Source organism: Mobula birostris, chromosome 24, assembly GCF_030028105.1.
Source record: "Mobula birostris isolate sMobBir1 chromosome 24, sMobBir1.hap1, whole genome shotgun sequence".
Taxonomy (NCBI): domain Eukaryota; kingdom Metazoa; phylum Chordata; class Chondrichthyes; order Myliobatiformes; family Myliobatidae; genus Mobula; species Mobula birostris.
In genome coordinates, this window is record NC_092393.1 from 57,847,483 (window position 1) to 57,865,015 (window position 17,533).

At 45.2% G+C, this 17,533-nt stretch overlaps 1 protein-coding gene across 2 annotated transcripts in view; it reads right to left on the reverse strand.

Moving 5' to 3' along the window:
• Window positions 1–14,931, reverse strand: part of LOC140187369 (protein kinase C alpha type) — a 314,906-nt gene extending 299,975 nt beyond the window's left edge. Inside the window, exons 1-2 of one of the 2 annotated variants that reach the window (XM_072242638.1) lie at window positions 14,585–14,931; window positions 14,248–14,279 (exon numbers count right to left, since the gene is read on the reverse strand). In XM_072242638.1, the coding sequence (XP_072098739.1) occupies window positions 14,248–14,279; window positions 14,585–14,751 (199 nt within the window). In that variant the 5' untranslated portion in view covers window positions 14,752–14,931. The remainder of the gene's footprint in view (window positions 1–14,247; window positions 14,280–14,584) is intronic. The other variant, XM_072242640.1, reaches the window with a different exon arrangement.
• Window positions 14,932–17,533: the final 2,602 nt, after the last annotated feature.

The window sequence follows — 17,533 nt, forward strand, 5'->3', positions numbered from 1 at the left end:
TCGAGCCCACCTACATCAAGGTGTGTTCAGAGCTGCTCTCCTACACACCACTGTTGTACTGTGTGGTTATCTGAGTTACTGTCGCCTTCCTGTCAGTTTGAACCAGTCTGGCCATTCTCCTCTGTTCACTCTCATTAACAAGGCAGAACTGCCAAATCACTAGATTTCTTTTTAACATTTTTGCACTATTCTCTGTAAACTCTAGAGACTGTTGTGTGTGAAAATCCCAGGAGATCAGCAGTTTCTGAGATACTCAAGCCACCCTATCTGGCACCAACAATCACTCTATGATCAAGCACTCTTAGATCACATTTCTTTCCCAGTCTGATGTTTGGTCTTGACTACATCAGCGTGCTTTAATGTAATGAGATGGTGCCACAATTGGCCGATTAGATATTTGCATTAACAAGGGTGTATCAAATAAAGTGGCCACAGTGTAATCAGACAAAACAAAGTGAGTGCGACCTCTGACACCACCCCCAACATTGGCAGAGAGTCTCAGACTATTGAAGAATCTGGTCTAAAAAGTTTACGAGAAAGATAACAGGTGAGACATAGGCACACATACATGAGGGAAGAGGATGACACACTGATAGGCAGCAGTCTTTCGAGTGCTTATTGCTTTAACTATGTTTGATCCATTATTAATCCATCAGTGAGCTTATGGCTCAGTGGTTTAAGACGCAAGAAGTAGAAAAAGAGAATGGATCAACACAACATTACACAACCAAATTCACTTGGTTTGCTACATTACTGTCAACTTGACAAGCCCATTGTGTCCAGTGCAGAACAAAGTCAGCTCGCTGATACCCTGCTGCTTTAAAAGTATCAAAAACATTTTAAATTGAAACAGAAAAGATGAAATTTGCTCACCATCTAAGAGGAATACTCTTCATGAAAAAAGTGCTAAACAAATACCATAAGACACAGGAGCAGAATTAGACCATTCAGTCCTTTGAATTTGCTCCACCATTGCATTATGGCTTATTTTTTAGCCCTCTCAATGCCATTCTTCTGCCTTGTCACTGTAACCTTTGACATCCTTACTAATCAAAAACCTATCAACCAATTTAAATATTCTCAATGATTTGGTCTCCACAGCCATCTGTGGCAATGAATCTCAGACATTCATCACCCGCTAACTCAGGTGTGGCCAACCTTTTACATTCCATGCGTCAATTTTTTCCACTCACGAGTTCAGATGCGCCATACAACTCTTGTACCCCCCCATTCAATTCTTGTAAAAATATGTTAATATAGAACTTGTGCGTGAAAAAATTGATGCATGGAATGTAAAAGGTTGGCCACCCTTTCTCTAACTAAACAGGGCCTCCTTGTCTCTGTACAAGAAGGTCAAAGTCTTGTAGCTAGCCCAGATCACACAAATGACCTTCAACTTTTGACCAAAGTTCAGGTCAGACAGCTAAGTAAACATACATATCGCCTTGGGAAGCAAACTGCACACTTGGGCATTGTGTAGCCCAACATTACTCAGTTGAGGGGTGGTGTGGAGGTTGTGCTCAAATTGACAACTAATGAAAGCTGCTGTGAAGAAAATGGTCATTTCCTTGACACAAGGACTGCAGAAGCTGGAAACCTTCAACAATATACTCAAAATGCTGGAAGAACTCAGCCAGTCAGGCAGCATCCATGGAAAAGAGTAAACTTTTCAGGAAACTTTTCCGGTCAGGACTGGAAAGGAAGAGAGCAGAAGCTGGAAGGTGGTGTTGGTGGAGGGAATGCTTATTCCCTCCATTAATACTGCCTGACTGCTGAGTTCCTCCAATAGGTCGTGCTGGTCATTTACTTGATGAGTTTGAACATTCAAGACCATTCTTCATTAGCTGCAAAAGTACTTTAATGTGAAAGGCACTACGGCAATGCAAGTCTTTAGATTTCACTGTATGAACATCAAAATTCTGTACAACTCTTGAAAGGATCTCTTGTACAATAATAATGGCCTTGATCTCACAATAAACTTTAGCATGGTGCTCGCACGTTATTCGTCTCCCTGTACTACTTTCTTTGTAATAGTCCTCTTCGTTGTTATTGCTTTTTCTCTGTGCTTGGATGTCTGGGAATGATCTGTAGGGATGGCAGGCAAAACAAAGATTTCTACTGCATCTTGACACACACAAGTATAGTAAACCCATTACCAAACATTCACTTCCCCTACTTTCTTCCAACCTCTTGCCCCAGAACTTGGTGTACACACACAAATGCACACAGAGCAGTGCCAGAGGGGACAAACTGCGATCAACAGATATCACTCCTCTTTACTGCCAGGCCCACCGTAACAATGCAGCAAGTGGACAAACATAACTAGCAAATTACCTAATAACATATTGAAGATTCTCAAGTTAACAAGTCAATGATCAATTATACTATCACTGTGTGGATGCAGTGAGAAGCAATGCTTTGGATATATGCATCAAAACAAGCCTCACCTTCTGTTTATTGCAAGTATATTTTATTGGACATCTGGAACAGATAGAAGGCACCTTAAATATCTTGTTTTTAAATAAGGCAGCATGATTAAATAAGAGACTCTAAGTGTCCCACGACCAATACAGTCCCTCTGTTAAAGTGGAAGACCAACAATGATAATGTTGCAATTTCAGAAATAATTCTAAAGAAGTAGAAGTGCCATAATGTGACAAACTGAACAACCGACCTGAGCATGATCCCAGACAGAAACGGGACAACGATCTGAATAACTTCTTACAGTAACACTAACTGAGGCAATACCTCAAAAAGGCAGCATCTATGATTAAGGACCCCCACCACCCTGGACTGTTCTTTAATCATTGCTACTATCAGGGAGGAGATATGGAAGCCCAAAGACACACACTCAATGTTTTAGATAGAAACAGCTTATTCCTCTCTGCCACCAGATTTCTGAACAGTCCATGAATACTATCTCACCAATTTTGCTCTCTTTTTGCACTACTTATTTTTCATATTTTTATTGCAACATAGAGTAATTTTTAGTGTATTGCACTGCATTGCTGCTGCGGAACAACTAATTCCATGATAGAGTATGTCAGTGATAATAAAACTGATTCTGAACTCATGGCCTGACCATCAAGTTAATATTACCATAGCCACAATGGGTGCTGTGGCTTGAACACACCTCTTTAGGTTGTATCCAGACCTGGGGCATTATTAAACCAATCTGCATGATGAAAGCATGTCTAAGGGATTTGACGTCTGCAAATGTGACCGAACAGTGGTTCACAAAATCAAGTGTAAACCGTAATCTGCAACCAGATGCAATTTAATTTGGAGAAGTGAGATTTGGCAGAGAGAAGCAGATTACTGAATGGATATAGGTTAGGGCAACAAACAAGAAAAAGGTCAAGAGGTTGGGCTGAACAGCAAACAGATGCCTGATGTTGAAAGGCAGATAAGCCAGAATGCTTGGCTGGTCAAATGCCACAACCAGGAGAGAGTCATTCAAAGATGACTTGTTGCAGCTGCCCTCAGCTGGTGTGAATGGGGATCTCCTTGAAATCTACCGAATATTGAAAGGCCGAGATAGAGTGCAAGTGGAGAGGGCGTTTCCTATCGTGAGGGAGTCTCGGACCAGTGGACACAGCCTCAGAATAGAAACATGCTCCTTTAGAACGGAGATGAGGTGTAATTTTTTTAGCCAGACAGTGGTGAATATGTGGAATTCATTGTCACAGGTGGCTGTCGAGGCCAAGTCATTGGGTATATTTCAATACATTTAGAGATCGATAGGTTCTTGATTAGTAAGGACGTCAAAAGAAGGAAGGAGAGTGGGGTTTCTATAGCCATGGTGAGGCCACACCCAGGTTAGAGGAGCAACATCTCATTTTTTTGTTTGGGTAGCCTCCAACCTGATGGCATGGAACACCAATTTCTGAAACATACGGTAATTTTCCCCCTCCCCTTCCATTCCCCATTATGGCTCCCCTCTTACCTCTTCATTTCTCCTCACCTGCCTATCACCTCCCACGAGTGCCCCTCCTTCTTCCCATGGTCCACTCTCCTATCAAATTCCTTCTTCAGCCTTTTACCTTTTCTACCCATCACCTCCCAGTTTCTTATTTCATTTCCTCTCCCCAATCTACCTGGCTTTACCCATCACCTTCTAGCTTGTACTTCTTTCCCTCCTCCCACCTTATTATTCTGGCTTCTTCCCCCTTCCTTTCCAGTCTGAATGAACAGCGTCAGTCTGAAACACTGACCGTTTATTCATTTCCATAGATTGTGTCTGACCTGCTGAGTTCTGTTACATAGAGTGGGACTGAGAGGGATAATAAATCACCCATGATAGAACGGCAGAGAAGACTTACTAAGCTGAATGGCCTAACTCTGCTCTCTCGTCTGACACTCCAAGCTCTGATCTTCAGGTTGTAGCCAGGGCTCAGTTATTGGTGGAAGGTCATTAGTCTGAATTCAGTTATAGAGGGAGGGGAGCCACGTGAGAAAGCAGAAGGACAAGGAGGGGATTGTCAGAAATGCTGAAGGGACTGAAGATGTTTTAATACAATAAGTTCGTTCTGCCATAGGGTTAAATTCAAAAACAGCTGCATTTGAAAAAGTAAACAGGACAAAATAATCAACTGCTGATGCTGGATCACTGTTCCAATACGTGTGCTTTCCACGAAGGAAGACACAGGCAAGTGGGGAAGAGTTGCCCCACTCCAACTAGCTGAGGATCACCTACCCTTCCCGTGAGCCACCTCCAAACCCTCAGAAGCCTCTATCCTGAGGGAACCACTTAAGGGGCAGAGTCAAGACACCACCTCTCCAAGGTTTTCTTTGTTTGAAAAGAGGGGATTGGCAGTTTGGGCTGGGCTGGCAGAAAGGAAAGTGATTAAGGCTAGTCAAACATGCTTCAGTCTAGAAGAGGCTGGACACATCCTTTCCTACAGAGGTAGGCCAACTCAGGACTGTTAGAATTAATTCCTCACTAAATGAGGAACACAAAAGACTTTGCAGATGCTGGAAATCTTAAGAAACACACACAAAATAGTGGAGGAACTCAGCAAGTCAGGAAGAGGAGGAAACAGCTGAGATTTTGGGCAGAGATCCTTCATCCAGTGGGTGGGACCCTCTCCCACAGAGAGCCTTGAGCACCACCACGAAAAATGAAAGCTTGTAGATTTTGTCAGCCAAGGGTGGGGGTGGGGGGTGGGGAGAAAGAGGCAGAACATGGAACCAAGGCAGGTGGATGGCACTGGGACAGAGATTCACTGGGATCACATTGCATGGCAGAGCAGGCTTGAGTTACTGACAAACCTCCTTTTCAGTCACCGCACAGCCAGAGAAACCCAAGGACCTTGGCACTGTGCCAGCTACTATTCTAAGTGGGGAGTTGCAATAGTCGGTATCAATACAAAGTGTTACCACAAGGAACCTGGTGCCAGCGCCCAATTCATAATGGGATAGGGAGCGTCAATGTCAGAGATGGAATACAGGCAACCCCACTGCAAATAGCTGCTATGGGGCAAAACTAGTGCAGAAACTTATTTCCACCCTTGGTAAGACAACTGGAAGAGTTGATGTAATCTTGGCCTTCTCTTCTCCTCAGCAAAAGCTAACCTATCATCCATAACTGTAGATTTGGCTCCACCAGCACAAGAACATCACAACACTCACTAGCAGCTAGGCCACAACAGCCTGCCCTTTCCAATCTGCCTTTCCTCCTGAAGGCATGGCACATGAAAGTGAGCATTACAAGGCCGGAACTGACTAGAGTGAGCCACAGTCAAGTGGGCGGGGAAGAGGACTTTGGGGAAATACCTCAATTTGAACAGGTACTGGGAGGAGGGAAAAATAAGGGTTTCGGAAAATACTTGAAACAGTCAGATTGGGAAAGAGCAACAGTTAATGTTTCTGGTCTGGGACATCCCCCACCCCCCACCTCCGGACCCCCTCCCTCAGGTCTGGGACATCCCCCCACTTCTGGACCCCCTCCCTCAGATCTGGGACATTCCTGCCCCCCACCCCCCACCGGGACCCCCTCCTTCAGGTCTGGGATTGCTCCTTCTGGTTCCCCTCCCCTTCCTTTTCTCCCATGGTCCTCTGCCCTCTCCTACAGAGGACCTCCCCCTTTAGCCTTCACTTCTCCCACCTAGCCCCTCCTAGCTTCTCACTTCATCCCCCTGGCCCTACCCTCTCACCCACCACTTGCCATCTTTATACTTCTATCCCTCCCTCTACTTTTCTATTCTGGCTTCTTCCCCCTTCCTTTCAAATCTTGATGAAGGGTCTCGGCCTGAAATGTTATGCAGCCACTGACACCAGGCAGACAGTTTCTGAAGAGTATTGATAATGGTTGGGGTCACCTGCCTTGTAAAGACACTGCCCAGAAGGCGGCAATGGCAAATCACTCCTGTAGAAAAATTTGCCAAAAACAATCATGGTCATGGAAAGACCATGACTGCCCATGTTATACGACACGGCACAAAATGAATGAATTCTGAAGCCCAGTGTTTCAGCCACTTGCCAGAACCCACACTGGGACACGAGTTCTGTCTCCTGGGATCTAGTTATAGGTACTGAAGAGGCTGAAAATTTCCTAAAGGAAGTGTGTGTCTCACTCCAGAGATTTGATTACTGATAACAATACTAAGCTCTGGAAAGTGCAATGCCATGGGACGGACAAATACCAACAATGCTTCAGGGAACAGATCACAGTAAAGCATAAACACAAGAGATGCTGCAAGTCCAGAGTAAAATGCTGGAGGAACTCAGCAGGTCAGGCAGCTCAATGGAGGAAACAAACAGTCGATGATTTGGGCCGAGACCCTACATCAGGGGGAAGAAGTCAGATTAAGAAGGTGGCGGGGGAGGAAAGGAGTGCAAGCTGGCAGGTGATAGGTGAGAACATTGAGGGGTTCCAGAGGGATGTAATGAGGTGAGAAGGGGTGAGATGAACCAGAAAAAGGGTGGGGGGGAGAGATCACCATAAGATAAAGAAGTCAATGCTCAATCCATCAAGTTGGAGACTAGCCAGATGGAATAGGAGGTGTTGCTCATAGGATGGGATACCTTCAGGCCCCAGAGGTTTCGGAACAGTCAGTGCTGAAGCAAATGGAATGTTGAGCCTGCACTTTTCAACAGGAGACCTGGTGTCGCCCACTAGCAGCCACAGCTACTGCCGTATCACAGGACACAGGTTTGCAATTCTGACCCGGTACAGTGCCCCCCACTGCACAGAAAAGTCTCTAGGGCGGGGACACAAGATGCATCCCACGTGAAAGGGCCTTCATTAACAGACAGGCCTGCGGGTGAAGTTCGAGAAACGTCGGCTTGCAAACGAGCTGATCGGAATTTCGACATGACAAGGAGTAGGAGCAATCTGAAAGGCTTCAAATCAAGACAAGTTATTTGGAACTTTGCTAACGGTTGACACGTTGCCAAAGGGAAGCAAAATAACTTGCTGATGAAATCTCAAAAAATCCAAGCCGAGAGTGGGCAAGGAATCGTGGCTGGGACAAGAAGAGAGGCCAGTGAGGGTTTTTACATATTATAAATCATAATGTATCCAGGAGAACAAGGATTTGATCACAGGAGCCTTTTACTCAGTATTAAAAACCTAAAAACTATACAGACACACAGTGAGACAGTTGATTATTTAAAGGTTGCTTGTACATGGGGACTGAGTGGTTTAACGGCCTTGGAACATTTCTTTAAATTATTTTCTTTGAAAACTGATACAATCTTCACACAGGGATGCAGATTGGAAACAGGTTTTAAAAAGACCAGGCATTAGAAACCACGGGAGTTTAAATGTCACTGGGTTTGCCTGCACATCCATTCCCACCTCCAGCAGCATTCAGTGGGTAAGGTGAAGGAGACAAAAGTTCTCACACAGACATTGATACAGTGAGATGTGCTGTTTGTGTCAGTGACCACAGTTCAGGGATGTGCTGGACACAGCTCGCAAGTGTCACCACCCCACCAGCACCAACGTACAATGCCCACATCTCATAAGCCCTAACTGTGCATCTTTGCAACGCGAGGGAGAACCTCAGCAGACAGAGGAAATCCACATGGTCACGGGGAGACAATACAGATTCCTTACAGACAGCAACAGCAGGTGAACCTGGGTCGCTGGTGCTGTAAAGCGTTATGCTGACTGCTACCTTGAGGTGCACCAAACAGAGCCTCCTGCCCCAAGTTCAGCACTAATGCAATGAGCTCCACAATGATTTGAACAGCCTTTGTACTGTACCAATACCTTGGGATATTCCCAAACACTTTACAGCCAATGAAGCTGTTGTCAAGTGTAGTCACTAATGTACTGCCTGGAACAATTTATAACCCCACAAACAAGCAACATGATAACAACTGAAAAATTGATTCTCTACTGTTTTTAATGAAGAACATCAATACTAGCCCCAAGCACCAGTGAGACTTTCTAAAACTGTCACTGTAAATCTTTAACTTCCAACTAAGGGGAAACTGAGGCTTCAATTGTACATTTTATCTCAAAAGGCAGCTCCTCAGAAGTGCATTACAATGGATTGTTCAACTGGATTCATAGCACCACAAGTCACAGGAACAGAATAAGGCCATTTTGGCCCATCAAATCTGCTCCACCATTCCATCATGGCTGATTTATTATCCCTCTCAAGCCCATCCCATCCGAGACATCAAAGGGCATGCCTCAGAAAGGTGGCATCCATCATTAAGGATTCCAATCACCCAGGGCATGCCCTCTTTTCAATGCTACCATCAGGAAGGAGGTACAGAAGCCTGAAGGCACACACTCAATGATTCAGGAACAGCTTCTTCCCCTCTGCCATCTGATTTCTGAATGGACAGTGAACCCATGAACACGCTCACTTTTTTCATTTCTGTTTTTGCACTATTTTTAATTTAAATATTATACACATACACACACACGTAATGTAATTCATTTACTTATTTTTTCTTCTATATTATGCATTTCACTGTACTGCTGCTGCTAACAAATTCATGATGTATGCCAGTCATATTAAACATAATTCTGATTCTCCTGCCTTCTAAACAAGAACCTATCAACCTCCACTTTAAATATACCTAATGTCAAGTCTCCGCAGCTTCCTGTGGTAATGAATTCCACGGATTTACCACCCTTTGGCTTAAGAAATTCTCCCTCATCACAGGTCTTTGGCTCAGGACCTGATGATTCAGAAGGACTGATGCAACTGCATTCACACTTGGCTCTCAGAAGCTGATCTACTCACCTCAGTTATTGGGGGAGGTGGTGAGGAGGGTGCTGAATTAGTACAAGCCCACAACTGGACCAGTCAGCTCAGAGCATTTTCCAGCAGGCACGCTCCTCCAAAACAAGGGGGCATCAAGAACTGTTTCAACACAATCCTTAAAAAGGGAACTTCACGGGCAGCACTGGAGGAGCCCGACAGCTTGCCAGGATCATGAGCAATTTCAACCACTCACAAGTCAAAACTCTGCCACAGATGGTGCCAAGCCCAACTGAAAAAAGGGGGGGAGGGGTTGGGCATGGGGCTAGCACCCCATCCTGTAAAAAACCCAGACCCACAGAAAAGCCAACGAAAGTTCCAAAGACCTCATCCTGGGAGAGGAAGGATATGCCAAGAAGATGGGCTACAACTGGAGACAACTTGAAAGACTGGCCCAGGATGGAGGACTGTGGCGAGCAGCTGTCAGCAGCCTATGCCCCAGTAGGGGAGATGAGCACAAGGACGACAAGTCAAAACTCCTTCATCGCAAGCCAGCTGCAATTTTGCCTCCACCGCTCCCCCCCCCCCACCGAGACGCACAGTGTGGCAGAGTATCAGTGTGATGTCACGCACACTGGCACAGCACTCTCACCTTTTAAACCAGACACTTGTGATCAACAAGTGTGGGTTCAAGACCTTTTCCAGATCCAGCAACAATCTACTGCCACACGTCCAAGAGGACAACATTGTAAAAGCCACCATCTGTCAGACAAAACCTCAATCCAAGGTGCCATTTATCACTGGGTGGGCGTGAAAGATCAGGAAATATCCCGAGGAGGGCACTGGAGATATCCCAAACAATATACGCAGTACATTTCTCAGTTTACTTCACCAAATCAGAAAATAACTTCACTAACAATAGAACCACACATCAGTGTTAGGCGAGTGACTATCAATATTAAAACATCAAATCAGGAAATTTGTGCTTCAGAACCATCCAGTGTGACACTGGAAACAAAATCAGGTAGCCAGCAGGACAGAATTTGGTCTAAGTTGTTCCCTATTCAAAGTCACCCTAAACCAATGGTTCCCAACTTTTTTTTTTAATGCTATGGACCAATACTATTAAGCAAGGGGGTCAGTGGACACAGATTGGGAACCCCTGGCCTAAACCAAGGAATTGATTGTGGGCCTCAGGAAGGGAGGGGAGAAAAAACCAGGCAACACCAGTCCTCATCAAGGGATCAAGGGTGAGCTGCTTCACATTCCTGGGTGTCAACATCGCTGAAGATCGTTCCCAGGCCCAACACAGTTCTGCAATTATGAACAAGGAATTCCACCGGCCGTACCTCATCAGGAGTTTGAGATTTGGCCTGTCACCAATAGCTCTCGCAAATTCCTGTAGACGTACCACGGAGAGCATTCAGATCACCATCTGGTGTGGAGGCAACAATGCGCAGGATCAAAAAAAGCTGCAGAGGGTTGTAAACTAAACCAGCTCCATCATGGACACTAGACTCCTCCAGCATCAAGGCCATCTTCAAAAGGCAATTCCTTAAGAAGGCAGCATCCATCATTAAGGACTCTCACAACCCAGGACATGCACTCTTCTCATTACTACCATCAGAGAAGAGGGAGAGGAACCTAAAGACACACAGCGTTTTAGGAACAGCTCCGTCTCCTCTGTCATCAGATTTATGAATGGACTATGAATACTTCCTCATTATTTTGCTCTTTTTGCCCTACTTATTTACTTTTATATTTCTTATTGTAATTTATAGTAATTTGAATTATATATTGCACCACACAGCTGTCACAAAACAAATTTCTTGACATGTGTCAGTGATGATAAACCCGATTCTGAACCAAGGTTGCTGCACAGTACCCAAGAACAGATGAGAGTTTCAGGCAGTGTTCGAAAACAACAGTGAGAGGCACAACTTTCTGAATCGGATATTAGGAGATAAAGGCAAACTATTGGTCAGACTGTCAGCGCTCAATTCTGGTCGAAGGGTTGGGAGTCTTATCACGCAGAAAAGGATTAAGCTCCCTCCTTGGGTTAAGGCAGCAAATAAAGGCCCAGCTGTATAGGAGACGCCACTGCTGCCATGAACAAGGATATGTCATCTTAAATGTTCCCAGCAACACAGCCAGAAAGAGGCAAGCATGGTCATTATTGCATTTAAACAACAGTAGGCTCAAAGCCCCAAGTAACTTTACCTCTAACCTCAAGTTACAATTGGGTCACATACACAAAATGCTGGAGGAACTGAGCAAAGTAGCTGGCATCTATGGTGGGGAATAAACAATCAACATTTCAGGCTAGATGAAGGTCTCGGCCCAGAACATCGACTGTTTATTCTCCTCCATAGATGCTGCCAGACCTGCTGATTTCCTCCACCATTTGGTGTGTGTTGCCCAAGATTTCCAGCATCTGCAGGATCTCTTTTTTAGGATTTGGTCAGTCCATATTGGATTAAAAAAAATTAGAGCTCAGATCAGCCAGGCCAGTCAGCAGAGTCTCAACCGTGGTCCAAGCCCCGATGATTTGCTCGGTATTACTGCGTTTGTCCTCTCTCCCTCAGTCAGGTTTTGGCTTTGCCCTTGCAGGTGTGGAGTTGTCATACCCACAGCGATGGTGAGGTCAGGCAAGGGAAACACACTCAGGCTTAGATTAGAAACACACGAGGTACTGCAGATCAGGAATTTCAGAAAATGCTGGAGGAACTCGGCTGGTCAGGCAGCATCTACGGAGAGGAATACACAATCGATATTTCAGGCAGAGACCCTTCATCAGGACTGGGATCAGAGTTTGGAACCTGTACCCAGGCTGATCCGCATCTAAATGTAATGGCAGACACTACCTCACAACAGTGAGGACGCACCTTCCCTCTAACCCATTGTACTTCCAGAAACAGGATCAGAAGACCATTCAACCCAAGTGTACTCCATCTAGACTGTCTCTATGTCTGGTCCTTCTCTCCTCTATGTCTAAAATCAAACCAACCCTAGACTTAGAGCACTCTACAACCAAGCATTCACATCTCTCTGGGTAGAGAATTCCCGAAGGTTCCTGCGAGGAATAGTCATAGTCATACTTTATTGATCCCAGAGGGAAATTGGTTTTCGCATTGCACCTGTCCTATCTTTTTAAAACATTCCCATATTACCAGTTTAAATATTTTTGTCTGATACCACCCAGCCTGCAGCACTTCTGAGAGATCTCCAACAGGGAATATTATACCCCCAACTGACATGTACTGTACACTTGCTCCAAGCAGGAGACATCCATTCAAGGTGTTCCACATCTAACAGGAGCTCAGTAAACACACTCCATCCCACTCTGGATGGCTATCAGTGCCATGGAGCTCTGAGTACAGGCGAACACCAGAGAATGGATTAGTTTTATCTGTCACCTGTACATCAAAACATACAGTGAAATGCTTTGTTTGAGTCAATGGCTAACACAGTCCAGACGTTGTACAGGGAGCAGCCCGCCAGCACTGCCATGCTTCCCCAACAAAGCACACCCACAACTTACTAACCCTAACCTCAGCGTCTTTGGGACGGGGGAGGAAACTGGTCGAGGAGAAAATGTACAAAGTCCGTACAGGACAGCGGCGGGAATTGAACCCTGATCGCTAGTGCAGTAAAGCATACGATCCGCTTGGCTACCATACACTCTGTTCACAACATCAGGCAGACGGCAGATTAAGCACCCTGAGGCAGCCTCAGGAGTTCGGTATCTCTTCGCTCTGCAGTTCAGCAGAGAGCTCCACCTTTCTGAATAGACTCAGCACTCCATTGCCAATGTTGATTCTGAACAACATTGCAGCCAGGGACAAAAACCAACAGGAAATTGCAACTTTAAACCCGAGGCAACAATCAATCAATCAATAACACACACACACACAAATAGCATTATTATACAATTACAAGAGCTGGTGAATGGGTCACAAGACTGACAGTCACAAGCTCCAGAAATTACAATTCCCGTTTCTACCTCCAAGTGCATTCCTCAAACCCGTAGGAAGATCTGCAGCAAAGCCGCATTTTTGGAGTTCTCAAACTTCACTGCAAGACTAGTCAGATGATTCAGTGATGGAAAACATTGCTGTCATCAATAGCATGCTGCAGAAGGAACCAGACAGGGCTCTTACCCAAGAACTTCCATCTTTAACATAAAAAAATCTTAGAAATGCATTCAGACATTTCCAAGGTAATTTTAGATAAGGAGTTAAAGTGCTGGCATTTCTTTAAAAGAAAAACCTCCCATTCAACAGCAGAGGTGCAAAATAAAATTCTAAATCCGTTATACCTGAAGCACTCCAGCTTTTGATTTCTGGCACTTTTAGAATTAGCTGGAGAATCAGAAACTGCGAAACAGACAGGGTGTGGGGGAGGAATGCATCAGACTTCAGAGCAACAGCCGCAAGAGGGGAGGTGGGAAACTGCTTTTTTTAAAAAATAGCATCAACAGATGATTTATAACCACAGGATGGGTTTGCGACAATTACGCACCGCTAACAATAAAAGTTTACTTGAGGGCTCTCCAGAATTAATGCAACCTAGACGAATTCAATTCATTTCCTCTTTTAAAAGCATCTCAGAGCAATTGTTTTTTTTATTGTTATTATGCTCTGGTTAAAGCTCTGTCACAGTCGAACTGACAACAGCAAACAGAGGAAGAACAACTACCCTGTTATTATTATATATTTACACCCACAGGAATCAGTCACACACACACCGGCTATCGTTAAGAATCAATCCGCAATTATCAGCACAGCTTTGTAATGAAAACATTTCGCCTGGACTTCCTAGTTCTGATCAAAAGGCAGCGCGGAGAAGGAATACGGCACATCACTTTCAGGTTAAAACGGAAATTAAGTAGGCAGGCTCTGATCTCCACTAGCTGCAAGACTTCCCTCTTTTTCTTCTGTCGCAAGTTACACCCTCTACTTCCTCGCTTTCTGGATCCCAATCCCTGCCAACGTTTTACAAAGTTTTTGCAAAAACATCCTCGGCCGTTCAGTCAGAACTCCCGCGCCCCACTGACCTCAGACCAGGAGCAGCCACGTACCTTGACACTGGAATCCTTGTTTCCCAAAGCCCCTGCAAAACCAAAACAAAAACATTAGAGGGGGGAGGGAGGAAGGAAGACAGGAAATAAAACAGAGTAATATTTACCAAAAAAAGTCGCAAAGGGTTAGGAACCTAAAAACAAGGAAGCACAACGTGGACAAAACACAACTAAAGAAGAGTAGGGGAAGGTTATCACCGAAGACCAGTGGGTGGGGGAGTTGAGAGGTGGGGTGAAATTTGCACGAAGTTCACAGAGTTCGGGGAAAGTTTGGAGAGAAGAAGAAAAGTGCTCGGGGTGCGAAAGACGTCCCCTCCCTCCCTCCGGCCGCCCTCACCAGATGAAGTCGGTGCAGTGGCTGCAGAATGTAGGTTGCTTGAAGAAGCGAGCGATGAATTTATGGTCCTTAACCTCGCACACGTTCTTCTGGCGCAGGGCACCCTGCCGAGCGAACCGGTTGCCCGGCTCACTGCCACCGCTCTCGCCGCTCTCCGAATCAGCCATAATCCCAGCCCGAGCTCAGCGCGCAATGGTCACCACACGTTCCCCCAGCCAACCGCCTACTGTGTGGCAGAGGAGCCCATGTAGCAGGACGGACGCTGCCAGGCTAAGTGAGGGGAGCACAGAGCCGAACCTTCGCTCTTTATCGCTGACTGAGAGCTCCGCCCGGGAACCACCGCAGAGAAGCGTCAGAACCCGGGTCCCAACGCCAAGCGGCTCGACATCGCCCCCTGGCCCCTGTGCAGAGGAAAACAACTGCAGCCTCGACAGCGCCCCCTGGTCCCTGTGCGAAGGAAAACGGCTACAGCTCCACACTGTCCCCTGCCCCAGCGCGAAGAAAAAAGAGCTGCAGCTCGGCAGCGCCCCCTGGCCTTAGCGTGGTGTCAATGCTACAGATGGCCATTACCCCCGCCCAGACACCAAACTACACCAGACTCGTGTCCCCGATTTGACTGGTTCACTATTCTTCAGCACCTTCCATCAGAGCTCATACCTGCTCCCTGTTTGAGCCACTGGAATGCTCAGGAATACATGCTGACACCGCTATAGAGCCAGCTACCAGCTCAACACCAGCCAGTGCTGCTGTCTCTATGGTTCATGACTTGCCTTTGAGATCATTTCCTCCATGCACTGGTGGGAAGCGATCAAGGAAAAGATCAAGATATTATTGAGCAGCAAACAATCTGCTAGAGAAACTTAGTATATCAAACAGTATCCATGAAGGGCAAAGAACTGTCAACATGTTGATAATCACCGAAACATCAACAATTCCTTCCTCTCTGAGATGCTGCTTGACCCACTAAGTTCCTCAAGTAGACCCTCTTTCTCTAGATTCTAGCATCTGTAGTCTTCTGTCTCCATTAAGAGGTCTTCATCCTCAGAGGGGATTTCATCAACTCCACTAAAGCAATGTGGAAACTGCTCCATAGAATGAATGTGGTTGAGGAGTTCGAAGCAAGATAGAGCCAGTAAACCTCAATTGGGCTTCAATCAAGGCTCATCACCAGTAATGATGAGAAGGCCTACACAGGGAGAGAGGAAGAGCTCGAAGCCTGGTGCAAGGCAAATAACGTTGTCCTCAATGTCAACAAGGCAAAGGAAGTGGTTATCAACTTCAGAAAAACTCGCACCACTCAGACAACTGTTTATGAGCAGTTTCAAACTCCTGGGGGTGCACATCTCACACACCCTTCATTGTCCCAGAACACATTCTGCACAATCAGGGAAGCTCACCAATGCCTCTACTTTCTGAGGAGGCTGAAGAGTGCTGGACTTTGCACATCCATACTCACATCATTCTACAGATGTGCAGAAGAGAGCTTCCTAACAAGTTGCATCACTGCATGGTATGGAAATTGCACAGCAGTGGACAAGTAGGCTCTACAACAGGTACTCAAAGCTGCCCAGCCTACCTGCCATCAAGGACATGTATACAGAAAGGTGCTACAAAATAACAGATACAGCCCAGTCTATCACAGGAAAAGCCCTCCTCAATGTTGAGTACTTCTACAAGGAGTGCTGTCACAGGAAAACAGCAACCATCATCAAGGACCACCCCCTGCCCAACCCACAGGTCATCCTTTCTTCTCACTACTGCCATCAGGAAGGAGATACAAGAGTCTCAGGACTCACACCACTAGGTTCAGGAACAGTTATTACCCCTCAACCATCAGGCTCTTGAAACAGGGGGGATAACATCACTCAACTTCACTCACCCCAACATGGAATTGTTCCCATAGCCTATAGACTCACTTTCAAGGACTCTTCAACTTATGTTCTTAATATTTATTGTTTATTTATTTATTATTATTATTTTGTATGTTTTAATTTCTTTTTATATTTGCACAATTCATTGTCTTTTGCACATTCTATTGTTTCTTTGTATTTACTGTGAATAAAATGAATCTCAGGATTGTATGTGGTGACATACTGTATATGTACTTTGATAATAAATTTACTTTGAACTTTGGAATGGTTGAAGCATTGACAAATACCTTGCCTACTCCTTCGCAGTAGAAAATCAAATGGAAAGACAGAGTTGTGGATCAATGTTCTGACAAGGGATTAATTTCATCTCTTTAATGAAAGATTAATGAATGTGATTAATTTCATTAAAGAGATAAAGTATATTGGAGCAACAATCAGTCTATGAGCAACAACAACTAATGATGGAGGAACTCAGCAGGTCAGGCAGTATCTATGAAGAGACAAGATCCTTCATCATAACTGGAAAAGAGGGAAGAAGAAGAGAGACGTAGAAGAAGAGAGAAGTAGCAGAAGGGGAGGTGAAGGAGTATGAGCTAGTGGGACCAGGTGAGGGGGAAAGTGAGTGGGTGGGCGAGGGAGATGAAATGAGAAGCTGGGAGGTGATAAGTGGAAGACGTAAAGGCTGAAGAAGACATCAGACAGGAGAGGACTGTGGACCATAAGAGAAAGGAAAGGAGGAGGGGAACCACAGAGAGGTGATGGGCAGATGAGGAGAAGAGAAGGGGTATTAGGAGAAAAAGAGAGAAGGGGAGGAGAGAGAAATTACCAGAAGTTAGAGCAGTGTTTCCCAACCTTTTTTAGCCCAACACTCCCAAAGGATTTTCATATTTCCCACACCCCTCTTGGCACAATTTACGTTCCAGTGTCTAAGAGAAAAATGATTCAGCTTTGAATTTTTATTTGTCTTTAAAATTAGCCTACACAGGACCTGTGCACTGTACAATAGTTTCAATATCAATATGATCCTTGAGCTTAATGGTCTTTAGCAAGAGTTGAACTACTTGGTTCAAGTTGTAAC